This window comes from Sinocyclocheilus rhinocerous, unplaced genomic scaffold, assembly GCF_001515625.1.
Source record: "Sinocyclocheilus rhinocerous isolate Xijiao unplaced genomic scaffold, SAMN03320098_v1.1 scaffold1007, whole genome shotgun sequence".
NCBI classification, from domain to species: domain Eukaryota; kingdom Metazoa; phylum Chordata; class Actinopteri; order Cypriniformes; family Cyprinidae; genus Sinocyclocheilus; species Sinocyclocheilus rhinocerous.
The window spans coordinates 87,266-108,870 of NW_015631056.1; the positions used below are offsets into that span (position 1 = coordinate 87,266).

Here is a 21,605-nt window from a genome sequence, read left to right on the forward strand (position 1 = left end):
GACTTCGCACTGAGGTATGGCAGTTTGGGATGTGAAGCCTACGTGTCATTTCAAAGTTATATTTTGTTACATATTATTCACATTTTTAAACACCATCCAAGAAAATGTTTATTCATACTGTCTGAATGCATATCTGTATGCCTATATAACTAAATCTGGAAGTAATTAGATTACATTTTAAAATACTCGGAATCAGACTACAGTTACTGTTTTACTGATTACACGATAATCTTATTTAAAGGGGTCATATGATGCGATTTAAATTTTTCCTTTCTCTTTGGAGTGTTACAAGCTCTTGGTGCATAAAGAAGATCTGTAAAGTTGCAAAGACTAAAGTCTCAAATCCAAAGAGATATTCTTTATAAAAGTTAAGAGTTAACCACGCCTACCTAAAACGGCTCATAATAATGTACAGTATGTGGAAAATAATGTGTTTTTTAAACTTTAAACCGCATAAACACATTTCATTACACCAAATACACAAAATAATGTTCTTTTTAGCAGCATCATATGACTCCTTTAAATCAATGTGTTAAACGAATTAAGTAATCTACCCAGCACTGTTCCCGAATAGCCTTGGCTCCTCTCCTAAATTTAATGTAAATGTAATGTAAATACACAGAAAAAAAATTTCTTTCTTTATATATTTCTTTATATATTCTTTATATATTTACATTACATTTGCATTATGTTTTACAGCCAGCTGTAATATATTTATTATATTATATTTAAAAGTGACAGAGCCTCCACACTATTAAATTAAATTAATATGATTTATAAATCCGAATATTATGTAGTGGAAATAAATGTAAACGAAGCAAAGAAATGAAAGTTCACAAACAAACTTGAGTTTTAGTCCCTTTAAGAGGCACGTGCCTCAAGCAAGCGCTTCAAATGAATGTTTGTTCAAAGGGCTCGAACAGGGTCGCTAGACGAGCACTAATTAAATTGCCACGGCGCTTCACTTTAGAAAATAACATGAATTCCTCCTGTTTTAGACAAAACGAGGGTCTCGTTTGATAAGGAAGCTGAAGTAGCCTATAGTCGCTCCTGTGTGAAATCAGCTGCAAATTCCTCCTAACGAGCATCATTAGAAAAGCAATCATTTAGACTCGGAACCCACCGTTACAAACGCTAACAAGTCTTTACAATATTTCTCACCTTGGGATGACATTTTTAAGGGGTCTTACTTGAGACAGCCTCACTCGCTATACTAAACGGAACAAAGATTCTGCACTAGTGCGGATGCTTTGGACATAACGCTCCACTTTTACAGAGGGAAGCTTCTTAGGTCGTTTTCGTATTAGAATAGGCTACAACAGAACGTTAGTATTGTGATTATTTTCAGCCTTCGCACTGAGCATGGAGGAACTGGCCCGGGAGAGTATACGCAGCATCAGTCTGCTATCCAAACCTGCGCGGGGCTCGGACGTCCCGCGACTTGGATCGTTTGGGGCCATATTCATCATGCTTAAATCTGCCCTCGGCGCGGGACTCCTTAACTTTCCATGGGCTTTTGAGAAGGCTGGCGGCGTGAACACAGCCATCAGTGTGGAGATGGTGCGTTGTAATTCTGACAAGTGTAGATGAGTCATGTTTTTTTTTCAGCAGAGAACAGTGAGCAGAGTCAAATTATTATTATTATCGTTATTAATATTATTGTTTATTTATTTATTTTTTTGAAAGACTATCTTTAAACCACTGATAACTTGTATACATCTTGCTGTACAAGCATTTGTGTGACAGTTTTCAATCAAATCATCCTTTGAGATATTCTGTATTAATACAAAATTTACATTCAGTACTGTCTTTGAATAAGTTTTTTAACGATTTTTAAGAGAAATCTCTTATATTCAGAAAGCTACATTTGTGATCAAAATACAGTAAAACAGTAATATTGTAAAATATTATTACAGTTTAAAATAACTGTTTTCTATTTTAATATATTTTAAAATGTAATTTATTCCTGTGATGGCAAAGCTGAATTTTCAGCAGCAATTATTCCAGTCTTTAGTGTCACATGATCCTTCAGAAATCATTCTAATATGTTGATTTGGTGCTCTGTTATTATTAATAGTTCTTATTATTATCAGTTTTAGTAATACTTTAGTAATACTTCTTTCAGTATTCTTTGATGAATAGAAAGTTTAATGAATATTTATTTAAAAAAAATAACATTTTGTAACATTTTAAATGTCTTTGCTATCACTTTTGATCAACTTAATGTGTCTTTTCTGAATAAAAGAATTTATATTTATTCATTCCTCTTTTTTTTCAATGTAGTGTATCACGGTCTCCACAAAAATATTAAGCAGCAAAAACAGTTTTTAATTGAAAGGTGATAGGTATTTTAGAGTAAACTACATTCTTTAATCAGCAAGGAACTTTTAAAGAAACAGCCGTAAGCCTTTTTACACAGCAGTGCTAATGTGGATACGGCCGAAAAAGAATATGTAGATTGTGATGCAATTCAACATCTTTCTCTCAGGTATCTCTGGTTTTTCTCATAAGCGGGTTGGTCATTCTCGGCTACGCCTCATCAATCAGTCGGCAGAACACGTATCATGATGTGGTACGAGAGGTGTGTGGACAGAGGATTGGCCATCTGTGTGAGATCTGCTTTGTTTTCAACCTCTTCATGATCTCTGTGGCCTTTTTGGTGGTTGTGCAGGATCAACTGGATAAGCGTAAGTTGTATATGTTGTTCCTTATGAGTCATTATGTTTCAGTGTGAGTAACTGTAACAGATTAATGTGTGTGTATATATACACATTACAGAGACACAAAGAGATCTTTTATCCTTTTGAACTTAAGTGTCTGTGTGTTTCAGTGTGTCTGTCTCTGTATGAGACAGTGACGGGAAATACAGAAGGAGAGATGCCATATCACTGGTACACAGATCACCGTTTTGCACTCTTTGTCATGTGCCTCATTATCATCCTTCCACTCTCTATACCCAAAGAGATCGGCATCCAGAAATACACCAGGTGTGTTAAAAGCTGACACATATATCTGCTACTCTCTAAATCTTTTTAAACCATAGAATTCCATAATTGAAAGGTCTAGTGAAAAGTACTGCATCACTCTCCCACCTCTGTCCCAATATCAACCTGCTGTATCCATCATTATCTCTTAATATCTCTTTATGTTTAATTGCCAGTGTATTGGGAACTTTGGCTGCTACATACCTGAGTGTAGCCGTAATCGCAAAGTATTATCTAAAAGATGAGCACACAGCAGACCTCACACCAGAGCACAGTCAAGGGTGAGTTATATGTTAAGTACATGTTTTCCATAAAGTTGAGTGCATGTATATATTATTCATATGAGTTTAATATCTGTGGTTTATTTTGGTTATTTGTAACAGACTGGACTCGTGGGCCTCCATCTTCAGTGTGGTTCCTACCATCTGTTTTGGTTTCCAGGTCAGATTCTATATATATATAAAAAAATTATTTTTCTGCAGAGATTATTTTTTCTATGCAGAGATAAAATTATTATTTCTTTAAATTAATGGTGCACTATTTGCACTTTTGACAATTGTGATTGCTGAAAGCTCATATGTCATCTTTATTTATATTACAGTGCCACGAAGCTTGTATTGCTATTTACAGCAGCATGGAAAACAAAAAGATTACACATTGGGTTTTCATCTCAGTCACTTCTATGATTTTCTGTCTGCTTATTTATACTCTCACGGGTGAGTCATATTTGTAGAGTTCATTGTTATCTATAGTATAAATATTTTCCAGTGAGTTTTAAATGGAGAGACTGACACTTTGTTACAATATGGCAGGTGTGTTTGGTTTTCTCACATTTGGACGGGAAGTAGCCTCAGATATCTTGATGTCATATCCTGGAAATGATGTAGTGATGATTATTGCTAGGCTGCTGTTTGGTATTTCGATCATCACCATATATCCTATAATACTGCTGCTGGGAAGGTACCATAAACCACAAATAAATGTGAATAGCTCACTGCACACACACTGTGTACACACACTCAGTGATTGCGTCTTGTTCACAGGTCAGTGATTCTAACACAGATATTGCGCTTTTGGGAACAACGGGCCATAATTACATCTGTGTTTGAGAGTCGGTGCCGTCTGATTCTAACAATTCTCTGGATCACTGTGACTCTCCTCATCGCCATATATGTACCAGATATGAGTGAGGTCATCAGCGTAATCGGGGGAATTAGTGCCTTCTTTATATTTATTTTTCCTGGTGAGACACTCAAATAAACAATTACAATCTCACCAACACACACGCATGCATACATACCTTACCGTTCAAAAGTTTGGGGTTGGTAAGATTTATCTTATGCTAACCACAGCTGCAGTAAAAACTGTGATATTGTGAAATATTATTACAATGGAACTCTTTTCTATTTTAATATATTTTGAAATGTAATTTATTCCTGTGATGGCAAAGCTGAATTTTCAAGCTGAAATTTACTCCAGTCTTCATTGAAATCATTCTTATATGCTGTTTCGGTGCTCAAGAAATATTTCATATTATTATCAAAGCTGAAAACAGCTGTGCTACCTAATATTTTTGTGAAAACTGATACATTTGGTCTTTTATCAAATTCTTTGATAAATAGAAAGTTCAAAAGAACAGCATTTATTTGAACTAGAAATCTTTTGTATCAATGTAAAAGTATTTACTTTTTCTTTTAATCAATTTAATGCATCCATGCTGAATAAAAGTGTTCATTTATTTTGGGTGGTGGTGGGGGGGGAAACTTTTGAACGATAGTGCACGTACATAAAGACTCAAACAGACCGTGAGATGATATTGACCAAACTGATTTTTTGCAGGGCTGTGCCTCATTTTTGCCATGCAGACAGAACCTATAAATCACAGGATGAGGTGAATAACATCTTATGTATGTTAAAGGGGTCATAGGATGCAAGTTGTTTGAACTGAAATGTGTGTTGGCAGTGTGTGTACACAACCACCCTATAATGATAAAATTCCACCCAGTGTTTTTTAATCTGGTTAAATGTTTTCCCCTTTCTCAAATCGAGCCGATCTCAGATGCCTGTCTGTGTGACGTCACACAGACAGGCCCCTCCCACGATAGTTTGATTGACAGTAGCGTTTCAGCACAGACTGGACTGGTGTCTTACCTCAGACCCACCCTGAGTGAGCTGTGAGCTGTCCGCCACTGTTTCACCGCCGGAGCAGATGTAGAGAAGAATGACTCCTAAGCGATTGAGGTGTTCTGTTGTTGGATGTAATAATGAACATAGCAGTAGTCATTTACTCCCGACATTGAATATTTGCAAATCGCCTTTCTTAATAATGTGCTAATTAGCTAAGTTTCAGATGAATGCGGCTAAAGTAAACATTCTCTCTGAGAGCGGCTCGGAAGAGAGGGGCGGGGTCAGCAGAGCTCATTAACATTTAAAGGAAAATGCTACAAAAACAGCTTGATCTGAAAAGAGCTGTTTTTGACAGGGTAAAAAAGGTGTTTTTTACACTGCCATTGAGAAATTTTAACCAAACTATGTTACAGACTTTTCATTAAGACCCCAAAGAATCATATCAACTTGTGGAAAATGGGCATCCTATGACCCCTTTAAAAGAAAGCCAAGTGAAGTCATTTTAAATTCCTGGCCATTTCCTCTGGTCTCTTATTTAATTCTAGCTTTTTTCATACATTTATGGTGTGTCTAAAAATATAGTTTGTAATTACTTTCTCCCTTTTACACATTTTTTGTTCAATTTTTTTTTGTTCCTTCCAGATCCATCTTGACAGGGTGGGGTGTGGTGACTGTCATTACTGGAGCTTTTATCTTTGGCCAGAGCACAACTATAGCTGTTATGGAGCTGACGCACAAATTTTAATCTTCGTCATGGTCTTCATCATTTGGAATATCATTGTCTTGACAAAATGTGTTTGTATATTTGACTGATGGATGATAAACAGTATGATACTTGAAACTGAGGAACAGAAAATGTCACACAACAGTGCCTTATGCTTGTATTACTGTTAGTGCTCAGTTTGATATGTTGTGTGTGTTTGTGTGTGTGACTAAGAAAATGTGCAGGAGGATTTTTGTTTATATATTTATTATATTGTGTAGGTTTAGACAAGAACAATACATTTATTTAAATGCATTATATGGAATGAATATTGAATATTGCAGTATATGAATACAAATAGCCTATAAAGAATGACTGTGTAGAACAATTGCAATAACTTATTATTCATTGACTTATTGATTTATATGAATAACTTATTATTCATTAAAATGAATTAACATTTGACTTAATGTGAGTGTGAAATTGCATAACCTCTATGAAACATTGTTCATGATTTGGTATTGTAATCAATTGAATCAGCTTTTTATAATATCATTTACAATAACAATACAATTTTGGATGAGATAAAAACACATTTTATGTGTTTAATGGGGATATTTAGACATGTACTGTAAACAAGTATTCATGCCTTTTTAATAGGTTTAAATGTGGGTCAAGTTCGTAGGACAATAGGAGGGTTAAATAATGCTAGTAAGAAAAGGAATTCAGTGGGTGAGGTAAGAAAACTGATAGGCTATAGAAATACGATTCCGAAACACATGAGGTCACATGACTAGAACCGGACGTTGCGCTGAACTGTTCGAGCGTATCGCTGAGCCCTCAACCTATTTCGAAGAAAACTGACACAATAAACGCCACATTAACTCTTGGTGTATGTTGCTTATACGAACCGATTTACAGCGTAGGAAAACTGATAGGCTATAGAAATACGATTCCGAAACACATGAGGTCACATGACTAGGAACCGGACGTTGCGCTGAACTGTTCGAGCGTATCGCTGAGCCCTCAACCTATTTCGAAGAAAACTGACACAATAAACGCCACATTAACTCTTGGTGTATGTTGCTTATACGAACCGATTTACAGCTGTATGACTCTCTCATGGATGAAGTGTGTTGATAGCCTCTGAGGGCACTTATTTGCGTGAAGCGGCAGTCATTTGAGTGAATTAGCAGGTTAGCCGCGCTCCATCATGACAGTGGCGGTGTTTTTCGGCTGTACGTTCATCGCTTTCGGGCCAGCAGTCGCTTTGTTCGTGTTTACAATCGCCAGGGATCCGCTGCGTGTGATCTTCCTCATAGCAGGGTAGGTATCAGGGCAGATATGCTGCTCTCATCTCCCGTTGTGAGTGCGGTTCAGTATGGCTGAAAGTCCCGTGATACAGCACTTCACTCGGGCTGAGACCTGCCCTTAACATCTGCTGACAAATCACTTGGATCTGAGGCTTAGAAATATTATTACAAGAAGATACAACTTTAAATTCTAACAACTGTAAATGCAAAGAGAATTTTGGAAATCGTAAGACATTTACACGAATAGTTTAGGGTCAGGAAGGTTTATTTTGTTTTTAATTAATAATTGTGTTCAGCAAGGATGCATTGAACTGATTAAAAGCGACAGCAGAGACTTTCTGTTCATCAAATCTTTAAAACTAAAAAGGTTTCCACAAAAATATGAAACAGCAGCACAATTATTTGCACAATGAATTCTGAAGATCATATGACACTGAAAACTAGTATGATGGCTGCTGAAAAAGCCAGCTATTAAAATAAAAATAATTTGTTTTAAATTTTAGTAATATTTCTCAGTTTGTTTTTGATCAATTCAATGCAGCCTTGCTGAGACTTGTTTAAAAAACTTTAAAAACGAAAATCTAACCGATCCCAAACTTTTGAACGGTGGTGTAGCTTTTGAACAACAGGGTAGCTTTTGAGTGAGCTACTCCTTTAAGAGCACTTAACAAGCAATGGAATGGGGAAAGCACGTTTAGGTGACCGAGGATTCTGAGCAGTGTTTGAAATATGTGAGAGTATTTGTGACATGATTGTGTTTGTTTCAGGGCTTTCTTCTGGCTGGTGTCTTTGTTGCTGTCCTCTCTTGTGTGGTTCATCACAGTTCAGATCAGCAACAAGAACAGTGCCACTCAGCAGACAGGGCTGCTCATTTTCGGGGTTGTGCTCTCTGTACTGCTTCAGGAGGCTTTCAGATATGGTTACTACAGATTGCTGAAGTAAGAATTAACTGTTCATTTTCTGTGTTTGAAAGGAGCCACATAATCAATAAACCTAAATATAATGGCATGCCATGTTCTTGAGCGTTGACTGTTAATATTTCACTGATAACAGTGGCAGGGCTGTGTTTTGTGTGTTTGCTTTGAGGTCATCTACACTGTAAAAAACTATTTGTTGAGTCCACTTAAAAAAACGTTGTTACACTATTGCCATAACATTGTTTTCTCTGAATTTTTTTTCCCGGTGTGATGCAGTTTTTTCAACATGCATTTTTTAGTTGAAACAACAGTTATGATAGTTCATTCAACTTTCAGCTTAGCTGAGGGTCAATAAACTTAAATGTTCTTGTTGTCTGGACAATTTATAAAAAAATTTGTCTACAAAAAAAAAAAGTTGAAATGGCAAAATCTCAAAATTATTTTTTACGGTGTATATGCTAGTTTACACTTGAACCGACACTTAATTTTTAGATATACACATTTGAAATGTACAGTCTTTCTCTTCTGTGCAAATGGAAGCAAAACTATTGATGCACTAGACAGCTTTTTTTGTCCAATCAATTGCTCTCTAGAATGACAATGTCACTAACTGTGTTACATTGGCTATGACATAACTAAAATATATTTGCTATTTAAAAAAAACAACAAACAAAAAAATTCTTCATGTTTTTGAAAGAAGCTTTTTCTGCTCACCAAGGCTGCATTTATTTGATTAAAATACAGTAATATTGTAAAATATTATTACAATGTAAAATAACTGTTTTCTATTTGAATATATAATTTAAAATGTAATGTATTCTTGTGATGGCAAAGCTGAATTTTCAGCATCATTACTCATTTACATTTACATTTAGTCATTTAGCAGACGCTTTTATCCAAAGTGACTTACAAATGAGGACAATGGAAGCAATCAAAATCAACAAGAGAGCAATGATATACAAGTGCTATAACAAGTCTCAGTTAGCTTAACGCAGTACACGTAGCAAGGGTTTTGTTAATTGTATAATAAATGAAAAGAAAACCGATGGAATACAAAAAGATTAGAATGCTAGTGTTAGTTTTTTTTTTGTTTTTTTTTACTCCGGTCTTCAGTGTCAGGTGATCCTTCAGAAATCATTCTAATGTTCTGATTTGGTGCTCAAGAAACATTTCTTATTATTATCAATGTTGAAAACGGTTGTGGCTGCTTAATATTTTGGTGGAAACGGATTTTTCAGGATTCTTTGATAAATAGAAATCTCAAAAGAACCAAATTTATTTGAAATAGTAAAGACGTTTGTAATGTTACAAAAGATTTCTGTCAGTTTTGATGTAATATATCCTCACTCAAAAGTTTTAATTTATTATTTTTTTTAAATGTACTGACCAACAACAGTTACGCTATCTCACCCAATCTTCCTGTTTCAGTAGGAAATACTCAACACAAGACAGAAAACATTATCAAACAGTCCCTCATCAGATTCCATGGAGTCTTTAAATAACTAAAAGATTCCATCAGTGATTCACTTTGGCATTCAGTGTTGGTGTTGTGTAGGAGGATTGATGTTAACATCTGTTGTTGTATCTCTCACAGGAAAGCAAATGAAGGCCTGTTGGCGCTCAGTCAGGAGGACACCATGCCCATCTCCATACGGCAGCTAGCTTATGGTAAACATCCATCACATGCTGCTTCTAGTAGTCCAATAAACAGCCAATGTTTTGTTTAAGTGTGCGTGTCGTTGGTTTGCAGTATCAGGTCTGGGCTTTGGCTTCATGAGTGGAGCGTTCTCTGTGGTCAACATACTCTCAGATTCCTTGGGTCCGGGAACTGTCGGTATCCATGGCGACCCTCAACATTACTTCATATCCTCAGGTAATGAGATGCCAGTTAGTGTTTAAACCCAGGGAATAATATTGAGTGTCTCGAGCAATCGGCGTATGCTTTCTCTCCACAGCTTTCATGACACTGGCCATTATCTTGCTGCATATGTTCTGGGGGGTTGTTTTCTTCGAGTCGTGTGAGCGACAGAGATGGTGGGCTCTTGGAGCTGTGGTCATCAGTCATCTAGTAGTATCATGTGTAGTAAGTGAACACACATCATGCATATAAAACTATATATATATATGTTGTTTATTATTATTATTATATTGTTTTAATTCTAATGACAAAAATGAAGATATAAATATATTGCTGTCTTAAATTACAATTTTCCTGTAAAGTAAAAAAAGAATTGATAAATTATTAAATATAATTAATATTTAATTATGTAATGTAATTATTATGCAATTTACAATATAATATTTAAGATTTCAGAATAATATGATTAAATTCTTCAAATCTTCAAGCATTTATTTTGGTGATCTTCTACACCGAAATTTTGGAAATTGTGCAAACATTGTGTTCCCAAAATTCACATTAAACACACTGCACATACAGAGATGGATTTCTTGAGAAGCAGCATTTACTGTGCAAAGCTGTATTGTTAAATGTGGCACATTTATTCATTTTAATTTTGCATTCAATTTAATTATCATCTTTTCATCAACTCACGAACCCTGTACAGTTCCCTCACGAACAGTAATCATTACTCAGAGAAGAGCAACAGACACAAGCAGCTGACTCACTCTGATCACAAGTGCACCATGTGAGACACAGTTGTTACATCTTTGTATTGGTACTTTTCCCCCCCCATACAGACATTTGTGAACCCACACTATCAAGGCAGTCTGATCCCGACCTACATCATTCTGTCTATCATGGCGGCCTGGGCGTACTTGTGTGCTGGAGGATCTTTGAGGAACCTCAAACTCTGCCTCACCTGTAAAGATAAAGACTTCTTGCTGGCCAATCACAGGCCAAGATAACCCATCAGCTACAAACAGGACTTTCTCCAAAGACTGGCTCATTGAGCCAGTAGGCCGATGACACGGCCAGCAGCCCTGGACTCTGGGAGGCTTATGGTCTGTGTAGTCTGCATAAGAATGGTTGTTGAGTAACAGGAATTTTATGTCTGCAGATCTTGCACTTTCTGTAATTACCTCCTCTTCTGTTTTCTGTTCTGTACCTCATGTTCTGTGTGTGAAAGAGACACTGAAACCATGTCAAAGTGAGAGTGTGTGTGTGTTTTATACTAAAGAATTGTCTAGAGCTGCTTTCATATGTGATTTTCTCCTTTGTAGCAGGTTTTAAAAAAGGTATTGTATAGGTTTGGCCTTAAATAGTTTACTCTCCCCCTTGCCAGGCATTGTCCCGCTGTATTTTGTTTAACTGGCCAGTTAAGCTCAAATGATCTGCCACTATCCTGACATCAGCGATCAAACCCTGGAGCGTAACGTTGTGTTTTCCTTTTAATTCATCTGTCTGTAAGCTTGTCTTTTAAAAGACCCTCCTCAACTCTCCCTAGGGCAGCGGTTTAATTTTCCCAGTGGAACGTATTTGAACTGCTTGGGCTTGAATGATAAATATAGTGGCCACTCTTCAATAAAACCACTACTCTCTGAATCTATGCTATAAGAAACTATGGATGATTTTAAACATGTAGGTGACCACTGTTTTAGATGTCACTTTTATTGGACTCATATGCTTTGTTTCCTTTGGCTGTAAGGTGTATGAAATGTTGATTCACAATAAAGTAGCTTGAGCTCGAATCCATTGTAATTGGCTTGTTTTTTCATGAACATTTTGTTCTGATTTTCAGCAGTCATTACTTCAGTCTTCGGTGTCGCATGATCCTTCAGAAATGATTCTGAAATATGATTTACTGCTTTTAATTTAAGATTATGAAATATTAATTATTAATATTGTATCTTGCATATTACATTACAAAATAATTAAATATACATGTATAATAATGTATATGTATATGATCCTTCATAATTCATATATACATAAAACATACATATATAATTTATCAAACATAATTTTTTTTTTTTACTTTACAGGACAATTGTAATTTAAAACAGTATCTTCATTTTCAGAGTTAAAACAACATAAACACCATATATATGCGACCAAATTAAAAATATTTTATCTGTTTATCTTGCATGTCATGCAATCACTAACCGACATCAGAGAACCATGAACATGCGATTGTGACTTTACATCATTGAAATATTAACGTAAAATCTCTGGGGGTACTTCTAGTGTATATTTTGTTTCTAAGAGGTTCAGCTGACAAAAAAAAAGTGTTTGGGAAAATATATAAAGCGTAAAAGCAGTAACACTGAAATTGTACAATTTTAAATAACTGTTCTGTTTTAATATATTTTATACGGTCATTCCTTTGATGGCAAAGCTGAATTTTCAGCAGTCATTACTTCAGTCTTCGATGTTGCATGGTCCTTCAGAAAAGATTCTGAAATATGATTTGCTGCTCAAGAAACATTTCTCATGTCATTATAAATGTCTCTACTGTCACATTCAATTTAAAGTGTCCTTGTGGAATAAAAGTATTAATTATTATAAGTATTATCTTAACCCTAAACTTAATGACATTTTTTTCCCAGGTCATTTTGGACTTTTGAATAACCAATAATGCATCAAAAATGTTGTTTCAGATTCAAACATTTATTGCATCTGACATAAGAAACCTGGTGTAGGCGATTCAAAAAATTCAAATAAATACAGGTACTCATGTAAAACAATTTCCTAATGAAGCATTATACATAATGTACAATTTTTTCTTTTTTTGTCATTCTAGACATTTTTTTTTTTTTAAATAAAACTGTTTCATGCAGAATATTTGGCAGCGCCAAAAGAAGAATGAATAGTGGAGAAAGACTGTGCTTCAAAGTAAAGAGAAGGCGAGTGTGTACATGTGTGTAAACAGATTGTGCGGCCCACCCAAGATCAGCTTAATTGCAAAGAAACGAAAGGTGAAATAAAAACACTTGATTATGTGTTGAAAACATCTGTAAGCATAAAAATCATAAAAGCCTGCACCGAATACTAAACGGAGTCCTACACAGCATACACTGTGTTTACATGTGCATGTAGGGGGTCAGTAATCTGTGTCCGACCCCTCCGCGTTGTCCACATTGCGGGAGAGCATGTAGTTGTCCATGTCGATAGAACGGCAGTTATTAATAGCATAACGCAGCCGCTCCGCCATGACTGGTTGGCTAGAGTAAGGTGGGAGGCGGAGCTGGAAGAAGCACGTCTGAGAGGTGGGAAGACTGTCGTACGGCTGAAAAACAGAAGAAACACACATTAGCCACTTTTCCACTGGCTATAAATGTCCATCCATAAAAACACAGACACATTCTTACCCGGTCCACCTTCATGATCTGGAACCTCTGGGATATATCAGCAGTGTTAGCTGGCAGACGAGAGCGTCCCGAGACGAAGCGCATGAAGAGGACTCTCTCCTCATTGGAGAACTCCTCCAGCGTCTGCCAGAACCACTGCACCAGCTGTTGCTGCTCGTCCACCTCCCTGTAGCGGACCACCTTCTTCAGAACCTCCACGCTGATCTCCGGCAGCCCGCAGACCATCTGCTCCAGCTGCTGCGCTGTTAGTAAGGAGAGCAAGGGAACAGGCACGATCCAGGACATGCCCTCGCGCACCGCTGCCACCTAACGTGCATTCAGAGGTGAATGCAAAAGAAGAGATGAATAACAGGATCAGATGACAAGTCGTGATCTAGGTGTGGACACACTCCCACATATTCAAGGTAAGGATACACTGGTTTAGAGTCGAGCTGAACACACCTGGCGTTCCATTTCATGCAGGCGATACTCAATGGCACGCTCTACATACTCCTTCCTATTGGAAAAGGTCAGCGGTATGCTGTTTCCTCCGGGGATGATGGGAACCATTTTCCCATCTGCACTTTGGCCAACAAAGGAGTCCAGTGGAATCATCTATATATATAAAAAAAAAATAAAAAAAAAATGAACAAAGAAATATACACTAAGTAAAATAAAGTCAAAGAAATTAAACCACTTAAAAAATGTCCATGTTTAAAGTAGACATTATAAGATTTGAAAGCCCCCAAGTTACTTCTGGTGTAATGACAATGCTGCTCATTTTTTAAATGAAAGATAAATTGATTTAATACTTAAATATTTATATAAATATTATAAATCATATGTATAATAATAGTAGTAGTAGTAATAATAATAATATTTATTTAAATAATTAAAATAATTCTAAAAGTTTAAATAACGATGTTCTTTACACTTTTTTTATTACCAATTAATTTATGACTTTCCTAGCCATTTATGATTTAAGGTTTTTAAATGTTTTTGCTCAAAATTTGTACCTGATAAAATATTTTAGAGCTTGACATAACTAGATTTTTTTTTTTTTTTTTTTTACAATAAAAATATTTTCATTAACCATTTTTCTATTACTTTTTAAGATTTTATTAATATTCATGACTTTTCCAAGTCTAAAGATCACATTTTTATCCAGGTTTTCCAAGGCTGTGGGAATTCTGGTTCTTAAAAATAAAAGTTGTCGAGGGAACAAATTAAAATAAGAAATATGAGTTCAGCTTAAATCTGATTTTCTTTCTACAATTTTTTTGTTTTAGCTTAGTTTAAAGCCTATTCAGTCATATTTTGAGTCATTCCAAACCACCTTGGGGCCTCTTGGAACTATGTTGAAGCCCCCTGCTTAAGATCCACTGAGCTAGACTGAGTAAATAATTTCTTCTATTATCCTCTATGAGAAACAGAGTAAAAACAAGTATTTTATGGGAGTCCACAGCACCTCATGAAAGTTCTGCTCTGTGATGCCGCTGTCCTCCAGGTGTAAGATGCTGTTGAGGGTCTGCACATACAGCAGGTCCACTTCCTCCAAATCTTCAAGAGTGAGAGGAATACAGCACAGCTGCTTCCACACCACTGGAGCGAGATGCAGGTCTAGAGGCTTCTTAGTGCGGATGGCCACTCCCATCAGAATACCCAAGAACTTGAACTGCAGCAGGTGCTCTTCCAGACAGGCTGAGGGGTTCAGCAAGAACCTGAAGACACACAAAGATCAAGAAAACCTGATCAGTTTATTAGTTTGGTGGAATACAATATTCAGACAATTGTCTGTCGGCACTCACCTGTCTCGGTTGTAGCCCACCTCTGCTGCGGCGTTGGGAGAAGGGATGAGAAGATCCACCACTCCTGTCTCCAGCTCCTACACAAGAGCGATATGCCCCAATTTAACACTCTTGTCATTTTTCATAAGGCTGAGCCATAATGGGTTCATATACAGGTGCATCTCAATAAATTAGAATGTCGTGGAAAAGTTCATTTATTTCAGTAAGTCAACTAATATTGTGAAACTCGTGTATTAAATAAATTCAATGCACACAGACTGAATCTCAACAAATTAGAATACTTCATAAGACCAATAAAAAAAATTGTGTTTTTTGAAAACCAACGTCACTGCACCCGTTTACCAAGAAGTTTTGGAGCACTTCATGCTTCCTTCTGCTGGCCAGCTTTTTGAAGATGCTGATTTCATTTTCCAGCAGGATTTGGCACCTGCCCACACTGCCAAAAGCACCAAAAGTTGACTGGCCAGCAAACTCACCAGACCTGAACCCCATAGAGAATCTATGGGGTATTGTCAAGAGGAAAATGAGAAACAAGAGACCAAAAAATGCAGATGAGCTGAAGGCCACTGTCAAAGAAACCTGGGCTTCCATACCAGCTCAGCAGTGCCACAAACTGATCACCTCCATGCCACGCCGAATTGAGGCAGTAATTAAAGTAAAAGGAGCCCCTACCAAGTATTGAGTAAATGAACATACTTTCCAGAAGGGCCAACAATTCACTAAAAATGTTTTTTTTATTGGTCTTATGAAGTATTCTAATTTGTTGAGAGTGAATTGGTGGGTTTTTGTTAAATGTGAGCCAAAATCATCACAATTAAAAGAACCAAAGACTTAAACTACTTCAGTCTGTGTGCATTGAATGTATTTAATACACGAGTTTCACAATTTGAGTTGAATTACTGAAATGAACTTTTCCACGACATTCTAATTTATTGAGATGCACCTGTACACATCTCCGTCAGTATCGTCCTACCTGGCACATCTCTGTGATTGTGTCGTCAAACACCCCTCCGGCATCATCTGCCCCCTCTCCCACAAGCTTGACTTTCCAGGCTCGTGACGGCAGTCTTAGATCAGATGCGTTTAGTTTCACAACCTGCCTGGCGATCTGCACAAATATGGGCTTACACTTCCTTCCTCTGAGAAAACAGGACAAAAAAGGGGGGAAAAAAAAAATTATTGAAGAAGTTCTTATGTTCTACCTCGAATGAAAATGAGGCAAAGAATGTCTCCAGTGTTCTGGTTGCAACTCTGAACATGACTGACCGTGTAGAGATTCTTTTGACTGTAATCTGTGGGCCGTAGTTCTTCCCCTGCACCATGGTCTTCCCGATAGAGCGCACCATGGGCAGTGTGTAAACTCTAGGGGCCAGCAGGGGCCTCAGCTGACCCTGGACTATACCCCATGTACCTGCATTATAGCGTGACGTGCAGCTCTGAAACACAAATGATTCATGATTGAACCAGACAGTGTTCATGGAGGTTTTTTCCCCCCAACAGCCTCAGAGTAAAGAGACAATATGATGCAAACATGACATGATTGTGGGTATATACCTGGTTGTTGGGGCTGAGGTTCAGCAGTCTCCATGAGGAGTACATGAGGTCAGAGAAGTGGTAGAGCAGGCGCAGTCGGGCTCTCAGAGCCTCCATACTGACCTCTCTCAGGACACTGTACTGAGGAGGCACACACAGGGGCAAGCCCAGCTGCAGAGGCACTGATGAACCTGAACACACAAACACTCCATCTCAACAACTGATCAGCACAGCTACATGTTTTTTTTATTATCATCACTGAACTGAAATCATTGATTCTAATTATGATTTTCACAAATAACTGTGATGCCCTCCATTTAGGGATTTTTAAGTGAATATACAAATAACAGGTCTTTCAAATTCATGTGAAAGTAACAACACGTCGCATAGGAAGAGATTTCTACAAATCTGGAATGAGGAGGACATAAAAAAAACTACACACTAAAATGTGAAGATTTTTATTTATGCAAAATCAGGGTATCTGCAGTATTTTTTTAAATCAAACTGAAGACTTTTTAAGACCTTTTTTAAGACCTACACAAATAAAATTTATACCATATGAGCGGGATAGGGCAGTGTCTATGTATGTTAAGATATTAAACCGTAAAATTAATGTAAAAGCATGATTTACAGTTCAGATACAGGTTTTCACAAAAACAAAATTTTTATTCAATGATAAACTTCACATCTGAGCCTCTAAACCATTTATAAGAAAAGGGATTCAAAAGTCAAAAGCACATATTATATATCTTAGTGTCTTAATTGTTTAGATTTGTATAATGCATTAGCTTCTGGTCAATCCACCGGTTGACATTTACAACTCTGCGTGTTTGTGGCGTAAAAACAATGGTAGATTTTCACATTGGTCTGAACAAAAACAGCAGACGGGCTGATTGAAAATGCACATTCATTCTCTGCCAGCAGGAGGCGCTTTCGGAACAGCAGAAATATAGCGTTTCCCTGGTAACCGCAGTACACAAAGCTGAGCAGCAGGTGTCTTTGAAATGCAGCCTTTTGAAGTTTAATCGGCACATTAAGACATATCGCAATTCTTGTCTTTCCGTCCACAAATTTAAGACCTCTTGAAATCATAATTAAGACTTTCTTGTACCATTTAAGACTTTTTATGGCCTTAAATTTAATACAACTAAATCTAAGACTTTTTAAGGACCCGCAGAAACCCTGAAAAAAGACTTAAAGGTTTCAGCAGACTGCTTTGAAATGTGTTAAAAATAAGGAATTGGTGCAAAAAAAAAATATTATCAACTAATATACTACAATATTGAAAAGTAATTATATTCTTCTAATAATACTATTCTAACAATAAAAATATTAATGATAATATTAAATAATTATAGAAATAGAATACATATATGTGTGTGTGTGTATATATATAAAATCATGAAAATGGCATTCATGAAATTCACTGAATTTTTCAACGAAACTTTTCACTAAATAAACATATTTATAATATTTGTCATTATATCTGTGTGTGTGTGTGTGTGTGTGTGTATATATATATATATATATATACTTGAATACAATTAAAAAATTATCTATATCTAATATACAATAATACTGAATAATAATTATATTCTAATAACAATAATATTAATAATAATAATAATAAATGACAGAGTGTAAGTGTCTGTACCTGGAGCACGTGGCGGTACAGGCGGTGCAGTCCATGCTGCACTGTGGCAGCGGCCTGCAGATATCTGCTGGATGTTTTTGCCTTGTAAAGCACTTATGAGGGTCGGCTCTCTAACATGGTTGGTGTGGCCCAAGCCCAGCTAATAAAAAATGTACAAAAACACAAACTGATAAATTTCTATGCTATTGTTCAGATATTACATAAAACCAATGGAAAATGGGAAACATAATTCGTTTGTTACCCCCCAGTAATCACACACCTGTCCCTCTGAGTTGCTCCCCCAGGCATAAACATCTCCAGTTGATGAGAGAGCAAGCGTGTGTTCGGCCCCAACAGCCACATCTTCTATAAACAAGGCCATTAAAGCAGGGACTTGCTGAGGCCGGTTATGATTTCGTGCTCGACCCTCTGGCAGACCAATCAAGCGATCTGTCACATTATAGCAAAAACAATTAAATAAAAACACTGGACTTGCTTTAACATTCAGCAAACAGTTTATAGAAGTGTGAAGCTTCTCCCTGAGACAAGTATTTCTGCGGATGGCTTACCCTGCCCAAACGTGTACACGTTTCCATCTTTGGTTAGAGCAACAGAGAACTGTGTGCCACATGCCACCTTCTTTATTCCAATTCCACACAAAACATCCACTTTCTATAAAATAAACCCAGACTTAATTTAGCGAAGACCAAGAGTTTTGTTTATGACATGTAATGTTTAATTGTATATACTGTCACATTAACGTGTCAGTAGTTGTACCTGTGGGGAGGATTTGGCTGTAGAGTTTCCCAGTCCCAGTTTGCCATAGTCTCCATCTCCAAACGCCCAGACGGTCATTCCATCAGCCGATACTGCCAAAGTGTGATTCAGCCCACATGCAACCTACACACAACCATGATACCATAAACATCAGATAAGACAGTGTTCAGAGGCTGTTCAAAAGTCCACACTGAGAATCTGGGATTCAAAATCTAATTTAAACATGGAAATATACAACATTTATTTATATAAGAAAAAGGGGATAAATAAATGCCTTTATTTATTCTTAATACATTTAATATAATGTTAAATATATAATATAAAAAAATATAAAAAACAAAACAAAAAAAAAACAACTACTTTTGAACGGCACTGTATGAAGAAAGTCTTACCTGCCCAACCTGGTGGCCCTCCAGTGCACTGACTCTCTCTGGTAACTTTTTGTTAGAGGTGTTTCCAAGTCCCAGTCTGCCATAATCTCCATTACCAAAGGAGAAGAGCTTTCCGTCTGCAGTCACCACTGCTGAGTGTTTAAATCCACACGACATCTGAACACAAACACATATTCTGATGTAGGGCTGCACGATAACGGTTAAACTGATAATCACGATTATTTTAACTTAAAATTATAATAAAGATTATTAATAATGATTATTCTATCAAAAGGGTAAATGCAATAACATTTCATGTATCCTTTAACCAACCTCCACTGACAATACACTGACTTCATTTAACCAACTATGATAATGCAAAACTCATGGTTTTGGTTAGTGTTTTGTAATCTGTATTCACATTAGATTTTCTAAGTGAAAATTTGTTTGCAAATGAGACAAGCCACTCAGATCGCGCAGCAAATTTGCTCAAAGGTCGTTAATACACACTGAAAACTAACATTGCCATGCCGTTTTTAACTGATTAACATTATAAAACTGGTAAAAACTTTAGAAACTCTTAATATAACTTCCAACAATTCCAATTTATGTACGTTACATTTTTTCCCCATTGTATTGCCACAGGTAGCAAAAGCGCATTTATTCCTCAAACACAATAGATCCATTATTGAAACTTGGTGAAAGTTTGATCATGGCAGATTTGGTTACACAAACAGCACAAATGGCTTGTGAAAAAAAACAAAAAACATTGGCTGTATGACACTTTCATGCAAGCAGAATATCGCTGAGGACAGATCGCTAAACTCCAGCACATGTATGTTTTCATATCATCAGCGCTTGCACGTTCTGCCATCAGTGAGCGCACACAGGGTTGCCAGTAGTGTTTGTCATGGTACCAAAATTTACATATTCGGGAACAATACCAGAGAAAATCCACGGTTCTCGGTACCAATTTCGGTACCAAAGCAAAACACAAAAACATGCTAATTGAACAACATAATTATACTTTCATTTAATCCAAACTGTGCACATATTTCATTTTAAAGGGCTTTTAAAACCTTCTAGAGTTATTCAGCCAAGAAGTGTTTTGTTAGTTTGGTGTGTTTCCTCCTTTTGAGGTCGTCATGTCGCATCTGCGCACCTTTCGGAAAGCGCATCAAGAACCGGGTTGACCGGGTACTCGGTACCACCGGTACTTAAAAAAACCTGGTACTGTAACGTTTTCATTTTTTTAGTACCGACTTGGTACCGAAGTACCGGGTCTTTTGACAACACTAGTTGCCAGATTGCACAGATTAAGTAAAACACTGGGCAGAAAGTGTATCCTTAAAGGAGATAAGCTCTGTTTTGGGGCTTAAAGTTCTTAACATCTGGCAACCACAAACACAAACGCTAGTGAAGACTTGTTAGCAATGCAAGATAATGCAAATGCCAAATTAAAAACACGTTTTCAGGATAAATAATGAGCCGGCCAATATCGTGACACTTGTTTTTAATTAACCGAGAAAGGTGGATATCGTTATCGAGATTAAAATATGATTAATCGTGCAGCCCTATTCTGATGAACTTCATCATATACACCTCACAGGAAGAAGAAGAGGAGAACTGGAGAGGCATCTAGGCGCGTTTAGGAGTGAGGGTGAATTTGACAAGTTTTTCTGACCTGCACCACCTCCTCTCCCTGCAGTGCCTCTATCTGTCGCGGCCTGCGCTGTCTGTCACTGTTACCATGGCCCAGTTTTCCGTAATCTCCATCTCCCCAGCTGAACACCTCGCCGCTCTCAGTTAGAGCCATCGAATGGCCATCAGACCCACAGGACGTTACTAGCTGGGTCACCACAAAGCCTGCACAAACACACAGCACACTTGCTGTTAACACTTTTAGGGTATTGTAACATATATAATGAAAGTTATTCAGAGTTTGTGTGTGATTGCAACATGCCTTGCAGAGCAGATATGACAGTGAGGACGTGCAGATCGTCTGAATTTCCTTGTCCGAGGCGGCCGTAACTGCCCTCGCCACATGCAGACACTGTTCCGTTAGCCTGGATCACAAATGTGCAGTTCTGCCCACAAACAACCTGACCAAACAAAAATGAATAAATAAAATTCATTTGTTTAAAAAAAAAAAAAAAAAAAAAAATTTTTTTTGTCTTTTGAACAGTAGTGTA

General features: G+C 36.9%; 3 protein-coding genes across 7 annotated transcripts in view; 2 read left to right on the forward strand and 1 right to left on the reverse strand.

Annotated features, from left to right (window-relative positions):
* Positions 1 to 1,288: 1,288 nt before the first annotated feature.
* Positions 1,289 to 6,057, forward strand: LOC107741399 (putative sodium-coupled neutral amino acid transporter 8). The gene is made up of 10 exons (XM_016554107.1): positions 1,289 to 1,560; positions 2,489 to 2,687; positions 2,831 to 2,987; positions 3,161 to 3,265; positions 3,368 to 3,425; positions 3,586 to 3,700; positions 3,797 to 3,944; positions 4,028 to 4,227; positions 4,824 to 4,875; positions 5,754 to 6,057. Exons 1-10 carry the CDS (start codon positions 1,363 to 1,365, stop codon positions 5,854 to 5,856), a joined length of 1,335 nt encoding a protein of 444 aa, XP_016409593.1. The 5' UTR covers positions 1,289 to 1,362; the 3' UTR covers positions 5,857 to 6,057.
* A 706-nt stretch (positions 6,058 to 6,763) lies between these two features.
* Positions 6,764 to 11,692, forward strand: aph1b (APH1B gamma secretase subunit). The gene is made up of 6 exons (XM_016554108.1): positions 6,764 to 7,140; positions 7,895 to 8,065; positions 9,639 to 9,712; positions 9,795 to 9,917; positions 10,000 to 10,127; positions 10,742 to 11,692. The coding sequence occupies exons 1-6, from the start codon at positions 7,028 to 7,030 to the stop codon at positions 10,907 to 10,909; spliced, it is 777 nt and encodes a 258-aa protein (XP_016409594.1). The 5' UTR covers positions 6,764 to 7,027; the 3' UTR covers positions 10,910 to 11,692.
* Positions 11,693 to 12,620: 928 nt separating this feature from the next.
* The window catches only part of LOC107741401 (probable E3 ubiquitin-protein ligase HERC1), a 58,938-nt gene continuing 49,953 nt past the window's right edge, over positions 12,621 to 21,605 (reverse strand). For all 5 annotated transcript variants that reach the window (XM_016554113.1, XM_016554112.1, XM_016554111.1 and 2 more), the window contains exons 64-78: positions 21,377 to 21,515; positions 21,098 to 21,279; positions 19,435 to 19,590; positions 19,043 to 19,165; positions 18,835 to 18,937; positions 18,546 to 18,715; positions 18,287 to 18,425; positions 16,654 to 16,823; positions 16,366 to 16,535; positions 16,073 to 16,238; positions 15,100 to 15,176; positions 14,760 to 15,012; positions 13,754 to 13,906; positions 13,313 to 13,618; positions 12,621 to 13,230 (exon numbers count right to left, since the gene is read on the reverse strand). In XM_016554113.1, the coding sequence (XP_016409599.1) occupies positions 13,045 to 13,230; positions 13,313 to 13,618; positions 13,754 to 13,906; positions 14,760 to 15,012; positions 15,100 to 15,176; positions 16,073 to 16,238; positions 16,366 to 16,535; positions 16,654 to 16,823; positions 18,287 to 18,425; positions 18,546 to 18,715; positions 18,835 to 18,937; positions 19,043 to 19,165; positions 19,435 to 19,590; positions 21,098 to 21,279; positions 21,377 to 21,515 (2,493 nt within the window). In that variant the 3' untranslated portion in view covers positions 12,621 to 13,044. The remainder of the gene's footprint in view (positions 13,231 to 13,312; positions 13,619 to 13,753; positions 13,907 to 14,759; positions 15,013 to 15,099; positions 15,177 to 16,072; positions 16,239 to 16,365; positions 16,536 to 16,653; positions 16,824 to 18,286; positions 18,426 to 18,545; positions 18,716 to 18,834; positions 18,938 to 19,042; positions 19,166 to 19,434; positions 19,591 to 21,097; positions 21,280 to 21,376; positions 21,516 to 21,605) is intronic.